The sequence below is a fragment of the Ammospiza nelsoni genome, chromosome 5 (assembly GCF_027579445.1).
Source record: "Ammospiza nelsoni isolate bAmmNel1 chromosome 5, bAmmNel1.pri, whole genome shotgun sequence".
Lineage (NCBI taxonomy): Eukaryota > Metazoa > Chordata > Aves > Passeriformes > Passerellidae > Ammospiza > Ammospiza nelsoni.
Window position 1 is genome coordinate 9,863,959 of NC_080637.1, and position 20,036 is coordinate 9,883,994.

The 20,036-nt window shown below is 38.4% G+C and overlaps 1 protein-coding gene across 1 annotated transcript in view; it reads left to right on the plus strand.

The window, feature by feature from the left end:
- Positions 1-20,036, plus strand: part of PCLO (piccolo presynaptic cytomatrix protein) — a 325,495-nt gene that overhangs the window by 141,039 nt on the left and 164,420 nt on the right. The window contains exons 4-6 of the mRNA XM_059471746.1: positions 1,889-3,109; positions 9,249-14,319; positions 14,694-16,702. Of these exons, the coding sequence (XP_059327729.1) occupies positions 1,889-3,109; positions 9,249-14,319; positions 14,694-16,702 (8,301 nt within the window). The remainder of the gene's footprint in view (positions 1-1,888; positions 3,110-9,248; positions 14,320-14,693; positions 16,703-20,036) is intronic.

The following is a 20,036-nucleotide window of genomic DNA, read 5'->3' on the forward strand; positions in this document are numbered from 1 at the left end:
AAATTTATAAAATACAGTACACAACATATGAATGGCTTCCAATACAGTTTTATAGGAAAAGAGAGGAAACTGTGCTAAGAATTCCAGATAAACCCATAAAAAAGAAATATTTGCAAGAAAAAGGCGTTATATTTTGCACATTCATTTAAAAAAAATAAATTGTATTTCTTAATTAGTGCTTCCTCAACAAATGATGTGTGGTTGGAATACTTTAACTCCCAAGGAGGAGAATAATGGATACTGAAGGATCATGTTTAAATGCTTTTTTCAACAGAAAATAATTTAAACCTTAATTATAATTAATAGTCTGATTTAGAGCCACATTCAGCTGGGATTTGCAAAGGATATAGTAAGTGTTAGGGGAGATTACTGCTTCAGCTGATAAACTACATTTATTGGGACAATATTGTTTGGTACTATTATTAAATGTTTTTGTGTCAATTACTAGGATGCTCACTAGTTTGGTGATTTCTATAAAAGTAGAATAATAAATACAAAAGATAACTTTTTGGTGACCTGAATGAAATGCATATATTCTTGCTTTGCTTGTGCCTTAACCAAAATTTTAAATAGCCTCTCCTTAGTTGCATTTCCATAAAACTAGCCCATTTGAGCTGTTCTTACTTAAGATTTTTGTCATGTCATCTGTGTTTCTTGTAATTTATATATCACTTTTATAAAAATTGCTGATCAGCTATTTTTAAATGTAGATTTTATTGCACATTATACACCACTTGTCCACCAGTGAAGCTCATATTGCACTAGTGAAGTAAACCTTCATTAGCTATTCTAGTACCCAGAAGAGACTGTTTTTCTTTCCTTTCGTGCTTAAAATTTTCTTTTGCTATTTTAAAGGAACTATGAACTGAATCCCACTGGAAACAGTGTGATTACTCCTCTCATGTAGTAGCTAGGCAACTGGCTAGGCACAGAGAGAAGCACTTGTCCTTTTTCTGATTTTTGGGAAGAAAAGTATAAGGAGCCAGTGTGCAGCAGGGATTTAGCAGTAAAGTGAGCAGAGAGGTGATCTTCCTGTTGAGTTACAGCCATAATGAATTTATACAGATACCTGTACAAAGCCTCAAGAGAGGATTTCCTGAGAGAAACACAGCCATGAGTGCCAGTTGGTTCCCTTTTTCTCAGGCTAGCAAAATTATAGGGAGCTAACGATACATTATAGAGGCTTTAGAAAGAAATATATGTTAGAAATATGTCAGCAAACTGCACATATAGGTCATCAATGCTTTGGAAAAATATTGTTGCTGTTAGTTTTCACAGTGCCTTTTTTATATTTGTTCATCTTGGCTCTCTGGAACCTGATATGCTCCATATCTGGAATGGTGCTATGGAGCTTCCTGCAAGAGAAGGAAAGAAAATAAAAAATACCAGGATGTGATGGTGTTCACAGGGGTCTCAGGTTGAGGGAAGAGACGAGGATCTGACTCCATGTTTCAGAAGGCTGATTTATTATTTTACTATATATATTACATTAAAACTATACTAAAAGAATAGAAGAAAGGATTTCATCCGAAGACTAGCTAAGAAGAGAATAGCAAAGAATGAAAACAAAGGTTTGTGGCTTGGCTCTCTGTCTGAGCCAGCTGACTGTGATTGGCCATTAATTACAAACAACCAACATGAGACCAATCACAGATGCACCTGTCACATTCCACAGCAGCAGATAATCAATGTTTACATTTTGTTCCTGAGGCCTCACAGCTTCTCAGGAGGAAAAATCCTACGGAAAGGATTTTCCACAAAAGATGTCTGCGACACCAGGATACATAGCATTCAGATGGAAAGAATTTAACTGTATCAGCTGAAAACACTGTATGATTTTATTGTTGCTTTTTCAAATAAGTAACTTCATATGTTTGTTGTGTCACAGGTACAGGAATGGCTGTGCTTAAACTGCCAGACCCAAAGGGCAATGTCAGGACAACTTGGAGATATGGGCAAGGTGCCACTTCTGAAAACAGGACCTTCACAACCAACATCCAAACCAGCTGCTTCTCCTCAGAAACGTCCTGTGCCTGCTGTCTCCCATTCCCCTCAGAAGAGTTCCACACCTCCCACTCCAGCAGCAGCAAAGCCAAAAGAAGAACCAGGCGCTCAGAAGGAAGCTCCGAAACTTCAGCAGGGGAGATTGGAAAAAACATTGTCAGCTGATAAAATCCAGCAAGGAATTCAAAAGGAAGATGCAAAACCTAAACCGGGAAAACTTGCCAAGACACCCTCAGCTGATAAAATCCAGCTTGCTTCTCAGAAGGAGGACCCAAGGATTCAGCAAACAAAATTGACAAAGACAGCCTCCTATGACAGAGTTTTGCAGGATGTTCAGAAGGAGGATGAAAAGCTCCAAGAAGCAAAGCTGGCAAAAACATCCTCAGCTGATAAAATTTTGCAGAGAGTTCAAAAGGAAGACATAAAACTCCAAGAGGCAAAATTGGCAAAGGTACCCTCAGCTGACAAAATTTTACAGGGAATTCAGAAAGAAGACCCAAAACTCCAACAGATGAAAATGGCAAAGGCACTGTCAGCTGACAAAATCCAACCTGCAGCTCAGAGGGAAGATACGAAACTTCAGGAGGTAAAATTGCCAAAGGCAGCTTCAGTTGATAAAATCCAACATGGAATTCAGAAAGATATAAAACTTCAACATGAAAAACTTAAGAAAACTTCATCGGTGGATAAAATCCAAGAGGAAGGTCAAAAAGAAGAAACAAAACTTCAGCGAGGGAAACTCTCTAAGACACCTTCAGCAGATAAAATTCCTGCAACAACAACTGCAGACCAAAAGATACCCCTAAGCACATTGGAAGAAGATAGAGAAACTGTGCTCCCAGAAAAGAGCACACCACATCCAGAAGACAAAAAGGCAGAAATTACAACTGAGATTAAAGACCATGTTGCTGAAGAGAAAGCAGAAGTTGAAGCGCCTTATAAGGGACTGCAGGCTAAGGAGCAAGAAGATGTTAAGAAGGAGGATTTGACAACTGGGATTTCACAAGAGGTTTTGAAAGCTGAAAAACCTCAGGAAGCAGAAATTCCTGTTCAAACAGCACCTTTGCCAGGAGCTGACCATGTGGAAGCAGTGCGAGAAAAAATAGTAAGTGTTTTTCTGCCTCCCACTTCCTTCTCTCCACCTTAGAATCCAGACCCTCTCCTTCCTGTTTTACTGTTATTCTTTTTACAAAATTATTCTAAATTATAAAATCAATGACTTCCATCTAGTGAAAGGTTCACTAGTTAGTCTTATGCTCTACATGCACATTTCAAGGTACTTGTCTGTTTTTAAGTCTCAAGCAGTTAAGCATTTGAAACTATTTGAAACAAGGCAAAGCTCTTGTTCAATAATTTTTCCAATATTACAGATTTATTTACCTTGATCTCTTGACTCTTCAGACCTCAAAGATTAACTGTTGAAACTGGAGTGTTTTCACAGTTCTCAATCCCAAAAGGGAATAATCTGAGAGAGTAACGTGTACAGTGCTTTGTAATAATAAAATATAATATAAATTTTAGGAATACTTTGTGATGCCTGAACATGGTACATGAAAGTATGCAATCTTTACATCTTTTTACTATTTAACTGATTTATCTCATGGACAAGTACATTCAGGTAGGGTATTTGTGGGCTCTCAAGTCAGAGGAATGGGTGAGTTTGTGATAGCATGTACTAGAGTTCAAGTCACTTTATCAGCTGAAGAGAATAGCATGCACAATTTGTTGAGAAATGAAAAGTTGAGGGGTTTTGTATTAGCACTGCAGATTAGGTGCAGTGATTATTATGTTATGAAAGTAGTATGTTATGAGGGTATATTGTAAACTCAGGGTCACCCCGACAAAGGGAAGAAATGATGCATCTGACTCCATTGATATCAGAAGGCAAATTAATTACTTTATTATACTATATTATTCTATACTATATTGCAATACATCTAAACTGAAACTGCACAAGCACTCAACTCCACAAAATCTTGTGACTGTCCCCTGACAGTCCCAACACACACACATGGGGATGCAATTTGTCACCTCAGCTAAATAATTTCCAGAACACCTCCCACATGAGCACAACAAGAGGAGCAGCAAATGAGATAAGAATTGGTTTTTCTTTCTCTGACGTTCCTCACTGTGATTCCCATAAAATATCCTTGGGAAGTTGTGCCTTTCTTTTCTCTGTGAAGAGAAATGTTGCCACAAGGGTAGGAGTAGGCTTAGGGAAAGTATTTAACCTTTGCAAGAATTATGTTTTCAAATAATCCTAGGTCAAGGATTTGGTTGATTTTGTTTTATGTATTTCCTGGTGGTAATTAAGATATCTGGACAGAAAAATATTCCAGTTCAGAAATTTTGCTTTGGAAAATACTATTTTCATGAACGAAGTCTCCTGCCTGAAATAAACCTCCTATTACACGTTATGTTTACTGCTGTTGATCATACCAAGAGTTATGGTGTATGATTGTACTGAGGGAATCCCTGAATTATGCTTAGACTAACATAGCCAGAAAGCCTACCTTTTGGACCAAAGAAAAAGGAGATCTGGGAAAATCCTGTTTCAAATTGTTCAGCATTAAAAATAGAGAAGGTTTCTCACCTACATTGTGCTTAGTAAAATTAACTCTGATTTATTTTTAATTTTTCTTTATTGAAGTACTTCAGTGTTGTCTGTGCTGTTCATCAAACATTGCTAGGCACAGCTCTTCCCAAGAGAGGGTGTGATAAAAGTGGAAGAAGAGGTAATGCCAATTTAGATATCACACATTGCTTCCATTTCACTAGGTAAAAGACAACATGTACACATTGAAGAATATAATTTATGTGTATTTCAGGGCAGAATCATATGGAGGATTTCAGCTAGGTATATTTTTAATTAGGGATGCAAGGGAAAACCTTTCTGCACTTGAGAAACTACTGTCATTTTATATTAAATTCTGTGGAAATGGTAGTTACTAACTCTTCTAGCTATCCAATAGTAGATAAGCAATTTTTGATATCCTGTTTTTCACTTAAAAAAAGGCAGCAATAAGTCCCTGGAGCATGAAAAGGCCAAAGTTCTGATTCAGTACAAACAGAATAATCCGTGGGAAACCATAGAATCATAGAATGGTTTGTATTGGAAAGGACCTTAAAGTTCATTGAATTCCAACCCCTCTGCCATCAGCAGGGACATCCTCCACTAGACCTGGTGGCTCAAAGCCCCATCCAGCCTGGCCTTGTGCACTTCCCTGCATGGGACATCCACATCTCTTCTGGGCTACCTGTGCCAGTGATTCAACAACTTCATAATAAAGAATTCCTTCCTAATATCTAATCTAAATTTGCCCTTAGTAAGTGTGAAGCCATTTTGCATTATCCTGTCCATGCTCTTCTAAATATTCTTACTATTTGCTCTGTTCAGATTCAGGACAAATCACAGATATCAATTGAATTTAGAGATCTATTATCCTTTAAACAAAAAAAAAAAAACAAAAAAAAATCCCCAAAAAAAAAAAGGTGACTTCAATATTGAAACATTTTAAAATACTTGAATCTCAAAGTGTGATTTAAGGAATCATAAAACCTTTTTTTTCTTGATGAAGCCCAAATATTAGCTCAGCATTACCACCTTCACCACTAAAACATGCCCATAAGTACCATATCCAGATGTTTTTTGAACCGTAAGCTTTATATTTTCAAATAAGAATAAGTAAATGTGAGGAAGAATACAAACAAATAATATTTATAAAGCTAAAACTTCTAATACAAAATAGTTGTATAATGAATTGACTCTGTCATCACAGAAAAGCCACTGAAATAGCACAAATACAGTTGGAATTAGATCATTTTTTGCATCAGTTAGAGAGGCTGCATTTGCTGTTTTTAAAGTCTTATCCAGACTGCAGGTTTTACAAGTCTCCTTCTTCCTCATTTCTCAAGAAGTTTCTCTCATCAATGTCTGTATTAGAGCTAAATTTGTCCAGTATTAAAAACACACAGTAGGCAAACTCAGAGGAAATGCCATTGAAATAATCAGAAAAGCCCAGTACTGTGACATGTACCAAAGTACTTCCTAATTTACAAGAGAAAAAAAAAGTCTTTTTTATTTAGATGCATTTTTTTCAGTCTCAAAGAGTGTGGAATATATATATGCTCCTTATCAACATTGTTTTGGCAATACTTTGTCTTTCATCTAAAAATCTTATGTTTTTGATATGTTTGCAAGTTTAACAATAATGCTGTCTTTGTGGATGTGATAGCCAACACCATAGAAAATAAGCTATCTGTCCTTGAAGAATAGATGTAGCTACTGACAATATCCTAAGTCTCAGACAAAATAGGGAATAAAAGCCCAGGGGCTTTTTTGTAAGTATTGCTTATTGTAAGTTACATGCATATCGATCTCAAAACATGATATGGAGCATAATTTTTGCATGTACCATGGTGAAGGCAATGATACAAACAAAAAACTTTAGAAAATATATTCATACTTTGGTAACCTTTAAAAGAAAGTTGGATTTTTCTCATCCTTTTTATTTCTAGTGAGAAATGAAGTCAGTCCTCAATGTAGATCTTTTTCTTCTCCTTGCTGTACCAACAGCAGACTTTCTCACATTCAGTTTCCTGGGATCCATAGCAGTCCTTTGTGTCATTCACTGAGGTTCAACACCAGGGTGGGCAACAGCTGCCATCTCCTCTGGTTTGGTCACGGTAGGTATTAGATATTGGGCTCAGCTGAAAGGACACACACAAAGGCTGAAGCTGTTCCATGAGCAGCTGTTCTCTACCTTTTCCTGTGCTTAACTGCTCAGCCAATGCCTTCTGTCTCTGCTCTGCACCAACAGTATCGCATCATCTTGGAGAACCATGTTCTGAGAGGTTCACTTGCACTGGATGGATGCATTCTGTCCATCAGCTCCTGGGAAACCTCCTGAGCTTGAGCGATGTTTGCATTTTTAGTAGCTCATCTAAATTGATCATAATGATTTTTGTTGGGTGTGTCTTCATAACTGTAAACATACTGGTCATAAATGAAAAAATAACAGTCAAATGTCAAGTGAAGTTTTAGTGAGGAATTTATAGATTCCTCACTAAATGCTATAATAAATGCTATTTATAGAGGGAAAAACAATTTGATTTTAATGATATATGTATTTTTTAAACATAACAAAATAGATTTCCCTTAAGAACTTTCTTCTTTAATGAAGGGGACAAAAATGTAAATATAATATACAAAATCTGATTTTTTAAATTTTGCTTCATTGCTGACTTTTTGTAAAGACCATACATAATTCTGTCCTTAAGGGCTAGATAATATCCAAGACTAGATTCTTCAGAATATTGAGAGCTGTAGGCTTCAAATGGTGATGCCTTTCCAAAGCTGTTGTAAGTACTGCAGGTTTCTCCATGTTTAATATATAATCACAGCCTTATCATTCAAGAAGTCCTTAGAAATATTTGTTTTCACATTGGATTTTTATTTGCAATGGATTTTGCTGTGACAGCAGATATTTGAATTTGCAATATTGGCTATAATGTTGATAAGAACAAATGTAGTTTGTATTCAATGTAGTGTCTGATTTTGCAAACTCTTTAATAAATCACTCCTGTGAAGGATGTATTATTAATAAAATATTAATTAGAATACACTGTAATAATAATATAAATACTTTAATACTAATATAAATACTAGTGTTTGAGTGTAGGATTGTGTTCAAAGTGATATGGCTAAAAGCAAGAACGCATAACTTAAATGTAAATAAAAACTAAACCTGATTCATTATAAAAAGTAATATGACTGACTATAAAAAATAGTTGGGTTTTGATATTTTGACCCTAAATGTAACTTTAGAGTGAATAAACTTTGAAAGTACTTGTAGTTCATAGCAACTTGAGTGTAAATGTAATTTAAAATTATAATTAACACTCATGATAATTTTTCTAGTATATTTATTCCACAGTATTTTTAACTACTTTTCAAATAATTATGTTACCAATGAAGTCCATAAATTAAATCTTTAAAAAAATGGTTTGCTCTACTTCAGAAATCACTGACTTAGATTAGCAAAGTTGGTAAATATGACCTGTTATTGAGAGCCCTAACAAAAAAAAAGATCACATCATATTAATTAAATCATGAGGCTTTGGGATGCTTGTTCTCAAATTGCCAGTGGATTTGGGGACACTTCCTAAAATTGTCAGCCCAAAGCAGAGCTATGGTGACCTGTATTTTGGAGAGTGAACTGTTTTAGCTGAATAATGAGGTACTTTCACTAAGTACAGAGCATTCTACAGCTGTGAGAAGCAAGAGTGAAATTGTTAGAAAAATACTTTCTGTAGGATATTTTTAGTGTTTTTGTTATTTATAGAAGGAGATAGAGATGCTTGTCAGTCAGAATGAGGTAGAAGAATCTGGAATGACTGAGGGTGCTTCATTAGGGATGAGAAGGAGAACATTGGTTCTGATGCTCAGTCAGGACTGCCTGCCCTCTTGGCTTCCTTTAATCGATGGCTGACCATCGTGCTTTCCTCCCTGCAGTTACGCTGCCCTACCAGCAGATTACTCTGCACGACCAATTTACCAAGAAACTTCTTTTTCATGAGGTTCTCAAAAAATAGTTGTACAGTGCCCAGCTGTAGGGGACGTTCCAATATGTGGGGACATTCCAAATGTCATTAAACCATGCTTCACTGCTCTATGTATTCTGTTGCCTGTTGAAATGTGTAATACTTCAATCAACAAAATCAAATCATGAGTGCAAAACTTAACACATTTCTAGCCAATTACAAAATGTTGAATGGGCAAAGAAAGGAGCAGACTCCAGAAATTCTGCAGACATTTGTCAAGCTATATTACTTTGTATTGAAAATCGTGTAGACAGCTTTAAAACGGTAAATAAAATCTTCAAATAAATATACCCCTGGGCAAGCTGTCCCATGAATGTGTGATCAAATGGCAGGTTATCATTAATAACTGTTCTTAAAACAATTAAATTTTATATTGAAAAATAGAAGTACGTCTTGAAACCAGTAAAATTCGTTGCCAGTGTGGACAGCCATGGAAAGCTTAGAGTCAATGCAAAAAATCAAAATTTGAGGAACTTTTTTTTGTTTTATTCTAATAGCTTTGAATAGCAAAATTAGTGTTCAGTCTTCATCTGAGGTGTGAACTCATCCTTTAGAAAAAAAAAATCACTTTTTAATTGCCAGGAGACATTAAGAATTTATATATAAATATATACACACGCGTTATGTATTTATTTTTTTAGGAAAAGGAGGATGACAAATCAGACACATCAAGCTCTCAGCAACAGAAAAGTCCACAAGGTCTGAGTGACACCGGGTATTCTTCTGATGGGATATCAAGTTCACTTGGTGAAATTCCAAGTCATATCCCCACTGATGAAAAGGATTTACACAAAGAAATTAGTAAAAAAGACACCATTCCACAAGAAAGCCCACCAAGCCCCTCAGATCTAGCTAAATTGGAAAGTACTGTACTCTCAATTTTAGAAGCTCAGGCAAGCACTCTTTCTGATGAAAAATCTGTGAAAAGCAAAGAGCTTTCTGAAACATATGGTGAACAGACAAAGGATCAACTAAAAACAAAGCCTTTGCCCGTCACTCCAGAATCTTACAGTTCAGATGAAGAAGACTTAAAAGCTATCAAAGAAGGTGAAGGAACCATTGTAGAAGAGGGCAAAGGAACGGCCTCCTCCCAGGCACAGTACAAGGAAGAGCATGAAGGAGATGACATATCAGCAAGAAGGCAACAGCGCTATGACTCTGTGGAGGACAGCAGTGAGAGTGAAAACTCACCTGTCCCAAGGAGAAAAAGAAGAACTAGTGTCGGTTCTTCAAGCAGTGATGAGTACAAACGAGATGACAGCCAGGGATCAGGTGATGAGGAAGACTTCATTAGAAAACAGATTATAGAGATGAGTGCTGATGAAGATGCTTCAGGTTCTGAAGATGATGAATTCATAAGAAATCAACTCAAAGAGATCAGTGCAGCTGAAAGCCAAAAGAAAGAAGAAGTGAAAAGCAAAGCCAAAGGAACAGCTGGGAAACACAGAAGAATGGCACGGAAAAGTAGTGCAGGCTATGATGAGGATGCAGGAAGAAGACATTCATGGCATGATGATGATGATGAGACTTTTGATGAAAGCCCAGAGCCAAAATATAGGGAAAGTAAAAGTCAAGACAGTGAAGAACTTGCAGTATCTGGAGGAGGAGGCCTTCGGCGTTTCAAAACAATTGAACTAAACAGTACAATAACAAACAAATATTCTGAAGTATCTGAACCACAAAAAGGTATTTTATATTTTGATGAAGAGCCTGAGCTAGAGATGGAGAGTCTTACAGATTCACCAGAAGATAGATCTAGAGGAGAAGGATCTTCTAGTTTACATGCTTCTAGTTTCACACCTGGTACATCTCCTACTTCAGTGTCATCACTTGATGAAGACAGTGACAGTAGTCCTAGTCACAAAAAGCTGGGAGGGGAGAGCAAGCAACAGCGCAAAGCAAGGCATCGGACACACGGTCCTCTTCTTCCCACTATTGAAGATTCCTCAGAAGAAGAAGAACTAAGGGAAGAGGAAGAACTGCTAAAGGAACAAGAGAAACAACGCGAATTAGAACAGCAACAAAGAAAAAGTTCTAGCAAAAAATCTAAAAAGGACAAGGATGAGCTCAGAGCCCAGAGAAGAAGGGAACGTCCAAAGACTCCACCAAGTAATCTTTCTCCCATTGAAGATGCATCTCCAACAGAAGAATTACGACAGGCTGCAGAAATGGAAGAGCTGCACAGATCTTCTTGTTCTGAATATTCACCCAGCATTGAGTCAGAACCTGAAGGTTTTGAAATCAGCCCGGAAAAAATAATAGAAGTGCAAAAAGTTTACAAATTGCCTACTGCCGTCTCTCTATACTCACCAACAGATGAACAACCAACTGGACTCCCAAAAGAAGAGAGTGGTCAAAAGACATTGAAAAGTGCTGAAGAGGTATATGAGGAGATGATGCATAAGTCCAAATCATTTCAAATGTCAAATGAAAAAGATGAAGTATTTGAAAAAGAATCTTTATATGGTGGAATGCTAATAGAGGATTATATTTATGAATCTTTAGTAGAGGATTCTTACAATGGAACTATTGATACTAGTCTTGTTATGAGACAAGATGAGAGCAGTGAATATATACAACTGAGAGGAAAAGAGAAAAAAGCAAGAGCTTCAGAACAGGTCTATGATGAACCACAGAAAGTTAGTGATCTAGAGAAAGACTACTATAGTGTTGAGACTTTACATACTATTGTGCCTCAAGAAGATATTGTTTCTAGTTCTTACATTATCCCAGAAAGTCATGAAATAATTGTATTAGACAGCACAGTAACTTCCACCATGGAGGAAAAGCATTTGTTAGATGCAGAAGCTGCTTATGAAGAGCTTATGAAAAGGCAGAAAATGCAGCTAACCCCAGGGTCTAGTCCAACACAACCAGCTTCAGATTTCATTCCCACATCTGATACAAAAGTGTCTGGAGGTGGAGAAATAGTAGATAGTACATCTTTAACATCAAGCACTACTTCAGCAATCTCAGATGTGTCACCTGTCAGTAGCACAACACTTTCTATCCCAGATGTTAAAATAACACAGCATTTCACAGCAGAGGAAATTGAAGATGAATACTTAACAGATTATGCCAGAGAAATTCAAGAAATAATTTCTCATGAAACATCAATATTGACCTACTCTGAGACACAAGAAGGTGCTGCATCAGTTTTACCTTCTGATACAGCTTCCTTAACATCATCTACATCTTCAGTTTCTACCACAGATAGTTCCTCACCCATAGATAGTGCAACCACAGGTTATGTAGGCCCATCAGATGGTGTAAGTAAACCAGCAGATTCTGAAGGTGTCAGGATAGTAACACAGGTTCCCTTAACATCTGCAAAAGAGTACTCTGAAGTGAGAATGCCTTATGAATCTATTGCCGGAGCCATTAAAAAACCATCTCTTGAATCAGATGCAGAAAGTGTGGAGCAAACTGCAGTATGTTTGCCTGAAACTGCACCTTTAGTGGTGGCAACTACAGTTACAAAATCCAAGGAATATGCAGCTGACATCATTACCTTTGATACATCCAAAGCAGAGAAGGAAGCAGCTAGAAAAATTAAAAGTACGGTAGAGGCTGGCAGTGTCAAAATTCATCATGAAGAGCCACGCAAAGAATTGGGTGTTGATATGAAAAAGATTGATTTGACTAGTGCTGCATCTGAGCAACCACCTATCTGTATAGCACCAGTACCACTACCAGTTACAGAGCCTGCACCAGAAATATCTTCTGTACTCACTCACAGTGTTGTAAGTAAGACCAGCATGGTCTCCGTGCCTTCCTCAGCTCCTGCTGTTTCAGCCAAAGTATTCTCTCTTTTTAGAAGCTCTTCTTTGGATTCTTCTGCTCATCCTTCTCCACCCCCACCTCCTCCTCCTCCACCACCTCCTCCACCACCATTACCACCACCACCTATTTTACCTAAGCCAGCCATTTATCCCAAAAAGAAGCCACAGATTAAGGCTCCAGCAGCAACAGCTCCCACAGTGGTACCTCCAGTCACAAGTGTTCCAACACTAGAGTCCACAGCTGTATTAAAGGATCATGTGGTACCTATCACAAAAACATACACCCCAACACCACCTCCTGTACCACCCAAACCATCCTCCATTCCAGCAGGGCTTGTTTTCAGTCACAGGACACCTGAAGTAACTAAACCTCCAATTGCTCCTAAACCAGCAATTCCTCCACTCCCAATAGCTGTTCATAAGCCAGCAGAAACACAGCCCAAACCAGTAAGCTTGGCATTGACTTCAAGTATGACTCTGAATTTGGTAACCACAGCTGAATACAAAATACCATCTCCCACTTCCCCTTTGTCTCCACACTCTAACAAATCTTCACCAAGGTTGGCAAAACCCTCACAGGAAACCTATGTTGTCATCACATTGCCATCTGAGCCTGGAACTCCCACTGAAGCTATAACTAGCCAGGCTGTTACCAGCTGGCCTCTAGAAGCACCTTCTAAAGAACAGATTCCCCAACCTATGCAACCAGTTTTTACTACATCCATGAAAACTATGGATATTCAAAGTATGGCAGGTCAGAGTATGTATATTTCAGGTGCACTGCAAGCTATTCCTGTGACAACACAATCGACTTTTGAAAAAATCCCTAGTTCAAAACCAGAAGTGGTAACAACAGACATAACCAAGACCACAGTGTCTGTGGTTAAGGGTTCAGTGCCTGGTTATGGTTTAGGTAGTGTTGCTATTACTATACCTCCAGAGCCACTACACATTGTAGACCAGCCCAGATACAGAGAGAATGGAAGATTCCATCCTTTGGGCGATGTCATCGACCTTCGCACTTTAACTAAGATGGACATTGAAATGAGGGACAGCTGTATGGATCTCTCTGCTGTTTCCATGGACGTAAGAAGGCAAATGCCAGCAAGTGACACAGGTGGACGGCCAGTAAGTACTGTCCAGCCATCCATAATAAATCTTAGCACTGCGTGTGTTGCTGATGCTTCTCTGCCTGCAGTCACTGAGACGGTGACTGTAGTGACTTGCACTGCCACTGTGAGCTACACCACCAGCACAGACAGCCTTGTGGATCTGGGGCACGCCATGACAACGCCGCTGCAGCTAACAACATCAAAACATTTTGAGCCTGCATACAGAGTAACAGGCAGCCAGGCCTTCTCTGCAGGTAGAGATGAAGTGCCAATAAATTTATCACTAGGTACTTCAACACAGGCAGTGACATGGGCTACTACAAAGCCTGTTACTGTGCCACCTGTTGGGGTTACAAATGGTTGGACTGATCTCTCCACTTCTCAGGAGCCAGCAGAGAGTGGAGCAGTTGACCTTAGCACCACAAAATCCCACAGAACAGTAGTAACAATGGATGAAACTGCTTCAGGTATCATTACAACGGTAATAGAAGATGATGAAAAGCCTGTAGATCTGACTGCAGGGAGAAGAGCTGTCTGCTGTGATATGGTTTATAAATTGCCATTTGGTAGGAGCTGTACAGCTCAGCAGCCTTCTACTACACTTCCTGAAGATCGCTTTGGCTACAGAGATGACCATTATCAGTATGATCGTTCAGGGTCGTATGGTTACCGAGGAATTGGAGGTATGAAACCATCTATGTCTGACACAAATTTATCAGAAGCTGGACTATTTGCATACAGAAGCAAGAATAGCTTTGATTATCGAGTTGGGGCAACTGATACAGCAGTAGATCTTACTTCTGGAAGAGTAACTACAGGTCAGTATGACACAGCAGCAGATCTTTCTTTGAAATATAATTTTGATGTTCCTCACCTCATTTCAGGATAATTTTTTATTGTTTTTTTCCCCTCCTTCTGTTATTTTGTTTTCTTTTGGACAGTGTGACAAATTATTCCGGATTACACGTGTTTTTCATTTCTTCATTTTACGTATGTGTTTGCACAGAGGTGCCTGCATGTGCCTGCATGTTCAGAAATGCTGTTTCCTTCACATCTAAAGTAGATCATTAACCTGAAGATTTGCATGCAGTTTCCCCTTCCCATTTATTTCATCAAGATGGGATGACTTTCAGAATCCGCAAAGCAGCATTCTTTTGTGGGACTGGACTGTAACTTTGCCCTGTAATTTCAGGTGAGGTTATGGATTACTCAAGCAAGACTACAGGTCCATATCCAGAGACTCGGCAGATTTCTGGCCTCGGGCTCAGTACACCACAGTATTCCCAAGCAAGAATGGTGTCCACTGTGGGTCCCCAGTTTGGCGTTGGAAGTGTTTTAAGATCATCCAATGGTGTTGTTTATTCTTCAGTAGCAACTCCAATCCCATCCACATTTGCCATCACCACACAACCCGGTTCTATTTTCAGTACAAGTGTCAGAGATCTACCTACTCTCCAAACAATTGACTCAGTGCCCTCTTTATCAACTTTGCAACAGACTCAACCGCTCCCAAGATCATATAGTTTCTTGACAACTGTGGCAGCTGAAAAAGATAAAGCAATTACTGCCATTGGCGTGGAGACGGGGTTGCCACCTCATTCTATAGAAACTATTACCACTGAGCCAACCAGCTTGATACCTGCTTTAACTACAGCATCTGAAGTTTACACAGATGTAGTTGATGATGAGGTTGCCCTTCTCATTGCTCCTGAAGAAGGCAAACAGCAGCAGCTTGATTTGGAGCGGGAACTTCTTGAGCTTGAGAAAATTAAGCAGCAGCGCTTTGCAGAAGAGCTGGAATGGGAACGCCAGGAAATTCAAAGATTTAGGGAACAAGAAAAGTTTATGGTGCAGAAAAAGCTTGAGGAGTTGCAATCCATGAAACATCATCTCTTATTTCAGCAGGAGGAGGAACGGCAAGCTCAGTATATGATGAGACAAGAGACATTAGCCCAGCAGCAGCTGCAGCTTGAACAATTCCAACAACTCCAACAACAGCTTCACCAGCAGTTAGAGGAGCAAAAACTTCGTCAAATTTATCAGTATAGTTATGACCCGTCAGGAACTGGGTCACCACAGACTACCACAGATCAAACACTTTTGGAAGGACAGTATGCAAGCACAGAAAATGGCCAATTTTGGCCTACTGATGACACAACCACTACAGCTTCAGGAGTGCTGGGTATTGAAATTCCACAAAGTCAAGCATGGTATACAGTTCAGTCTGATGGCATTACCCAATACATACCCAGGTCTGGTATCCTAAGCTCAGTTTCAGAAATGTCTCTTAAGGATATTGATGTCAGAGAGGAGAAGCAATTGAAAAAGAGAAGTTCTATGCCAAAATTACGTGGTCCCTATGAGGAGTTTGAGGAGACGCTGGAAGAGCCCCGGTGTTTCAAAAAAATAGTGGACAGTGGAGTGCAAACTGATGACGAAGATGGAGCAGAAAGAGGTTACACCAACAGGAGACGGAGATCCAAGAAGAGTGTTGATACAAGTGTTCAGACCGATGATGAAGATCAAGATGAATGGGATCTTTCCAGCAGATCCAGAAGGAAGCCTCGTGTAGGGAAGTTCAGTGAGAGCACCACTGAGGCAGACAAAGCCAAACCATTCTCCAAGGTATCTAGTATTGCAGTTCAGACAGTGGCAGAGATTTCTGTGCAAACAGAACCTGTAGGAACAATAAGAACACCTTCCATCAGGGCCCGATGGGATGCTAAGGTTGAAATCATAAAGCATATTTCAGCTCCAGAAAAGACATACAAAGGAGAAAGTCTGGGATGTCAAACAGAGACAGCATCAGACACTCAGAGTCCCCAATATCTGTCAGCTTCATCTCCTCAGAAAGATAAAAAACGTCCAACACCATTAGAGATAGGTTACACCTCCCACCTTCGCCCAGAATCCACATTACAGGTAGTCCCTTCCCCTCCCAAATCTCCCAAAGTTCTCTATTCACCCATTTCACCCGTTTCACCAAGCAAAGTTATAGAGTCAGCATTTGTACCTTATGAAAAGCCCATGACTGATGACATCAGCCCTCAGAAGATGCTGCATGCTGACATGGCCAAGGTTCCTCCATCAAGCCCAAAGACAGCAAAGATGATGCAACGCTCTATGTCTGATCCTAAGCCCCTGAGTCCCACAGCAGAAGACAGTTCCAGAGCTCAGTTTCAGTACACTGAGGGTTTTATGGTAAGAAGTATTTGCTTGCTTTTTTTTTTTTTAATAATATGCAATTCTGCAGCTATCAGTACAGCATGAGGACAGACACACTCATTTCCAATACATGTGTATGTAGTCTTTTTGAACACCTTGCTGAAAAGTCCAGAGGAATATCTGCTGTCTAAAGCAATGGTTAGTTCATTCACTGCTTTGCCAGGAAACAGAGAAGCCCATATTACTAATAATCAGGAAGTAATACAAGAAGTTCATTTCAGAATTTGGATGGCATTTTGTGCTTTATATGGCAATTCATTGTCAGTGTAGGGGTTACTGGCAATGCTTCAGAAAATTGAAAGCATTTCCTTTCTAATCATACAACATCCAGCTCTTGTGGCACAGCCTATAGTGCATTTACCTTGAATTTACTGCATGTGCCTTCTGAGAGGCAGATAACACCAGATTTATAATTGCCTTAGTTAGTTGTCCTTTTTGACCCTCATGAGGTTTCTTAGCCATGTGTGATTCTATGGATAATCTTCTGTCCCAGTGTGTACATCTTTTATCTTTTCCAGACCAAGAGGTCTCATATCAAAAATCCATTTTTAATTTGTTTGCTTTGGATAAGGAAGATTATCAGGAAGTTATGCAAGTAATGAGGGCTGTTTCTTATAGGGGTCAGAGGAGGCTGACTTCAGTAGGATCAAAATTTTCATTTCTGCAGTATTTCTTTTCCTTGAGTAATAACATTTCATATTTGGGAATCAGATTGATATTTATGAATAAGACAAATAAGTCTTGGCAAAAAAAAGTATCTTTATAATATAATATAATATGTTCTTGGCTGTCCTTTTATCTGAGACCATTCCCTTCTCTCAGTTGATGCATCAGTGTATTTTCAGAACTCTGGAAGAGTTGCCATTCAGCAATATTTGTCTATCATGTTCAGTTATCTGTGAATACCAGTGGTTAGTACAGGCTGGATAGGATAAAGAGATTTTTTTCTCTCTGATAATTTGTGGTGGCTTTCAAATGCAACGTATCTGGTAATACCCTCCAAGGCTCTCACTGTAAGTAGTTCCTGCAGCTTCACATATTTGTGCAGTATTAAATGCTTCCCATGCTGTTACTGCTTGGAAAACATATTTGGAAGTTTGAAGGAAAAGCCGTAGTTATGGCATTGGTGCTCTGTATAAACATCATTCACTAATGAATGATAAGCACAGTGGGGGAAATTAGCATGAGCACTAAAGTTTCATGTAGAGGAGTTGGAACAGCATCTTGAAGAACATTGCTCATGGATTGTTAAGAAAGTATTGGGTCCTACTTAATAATGGAGAGTAGGTATAATACTGTAAAATATTATAATTGTAAAAGGATAGTAAAACTATTTCTGAGAAGTTCACTTATTTTACAGATAGACATATATATTTGATATAAATTGTATCCTTCTATGATGGATGATGAATTCTATAAACAACTCATTGTTTAAAGGTCTTTGTAGTGGAGTTTGAACACATACATTATTCTTTAGTGAGACATGAAAACAAAGAGCTTGTACACCATTGTTTCTTTTCGTACCAACATGTTCTCTACGCTTTTGCCTTGAGCCCAAACAGCAATGAGCTATAAGGTTTTCACTAGTGTGCAGCTATCAGGCAGCAAATAATCCATGTCTCAAAGTAGTTGCAACCTAAATAAAGTAGTGGGGCATTTTTATGGAAGGTAGGGTGCAAGCAGACAAGCACAAGGAAATTAAAAAAACTTCCATGAATAAAAAGTGGACTGCATTAACTGGGCCATACAGTAGAGGGTGAGGAAGCTGCTCTGCAAATTTCCCATGACCATCATGGCTGACTGCAGCTTTGATGCTATATCAAGAATTAAGCTTGTTATTGTCTGATGGAGTTTTGTTCATAATGTGTCTGAGGTTCAGTTAGCTTATGCTGAGGTCAGGTACATGAAGTTTCAAGGAGGAAAAAAGGCACATGACCAGCAAGAAATAAAAAATTTACAGTGATCCTTGAAGAATATAATTGACTGACCTCATCAGCATCTGGAAACAGGGGCATAAATTGCTTTAGCAGTTTCTATATCAGTTTCAGTTCTCAATTATTCATTCAAGTTATGTTATGAAGGACAGTTCTACAGTACAAGATCTAAATTATCTAGTTTCCACAAGACTTGTCATATTCCCTACAGCATGTCCATTTGTTATACCATGGGTTTAGGGCTGTATCATCTTGAAGCACAGGAAAGACTGGACAGTGATTTGTTTTTGTACATTTTATCACATTCAAAAGTTCTGTGAAAGCATACACACAGTGTCATTTTTGGCAAAGTGTAAACCTTGTTGACATTTTTTCAACTATACATCTTTGTTGTTAGGGCCACATGGTGTTGCTATACTTAAGTTTAAATATAGGATCACTTTTGGACCATCCTTCTAAGTGTGGAAGTAAGATGCTGCCTTAACTTTGAAATATTTTTGGCACTGGGACTGTTTTCTATTAATTCTTTGTATGTACAGTGCCCACAACAGCTAAGGTCCTTGTTAATTATCTGTGCATGCTTTTGTGCCTCCTGACACAGAGTTTCTAATTTCCTAGTTAAAAAATGGAAAGGTAGAAGGGGACAGTTATGTCATTCAAAAGAGTGAAGTTCAGTATAGAAAAACTTCCAAAACAGCTCACTCTGAAAAGGGGAATTTACTAGAGCTGAACATAAAAGAATAAAATGGAAATGAAAGATTGATCTTTCACTACCTTAAGGAAATTGAATGTGTATATGAATATTTTTTGCATGGATGAATATCCTATCACTTTTTTAATAGTTCATGAATCAGGGTTATGTCTTTGTCTGCATTCATAAACATTGCAGGTGAAAAGGGTATTCATGTATATGATTCACAGGCACTTTTTTCATGACAATTGAGCAAAAAAAGTTGATCCTTACACAATTGGTGGGACTAAAAGAGTAAGAATAAAACTGATCTCTTTTGAAGATTTACAGTGAAATGATAACTTGTTTCTCAGACAGTGCCCTTTCCTCAGTCATGCCCTTCTTCCAATAGAAAATGTTTTTTTACAACATTTCAGGGAAGGATGGTTATGGAGACTCTGACTAAGACAATTAAATATGTCTTAGAACTGTTACTTTAAATATGATTTTCTTCTTTAAGGCAGCTTGTTGAGGAAATCATTAAAACATTTTATCTAATCTAGTATAAGTGAAATGCTGAAAAGTAACCTGCTAGCTAATCACATAATAAAAATTCCAGGTAACATTACTTTTAGTGGTGGCACATTTAATTTTCTGACAACAAGCTGTGCGGTTATGTCACAATTCCACTTGCTTGTCTGTCATA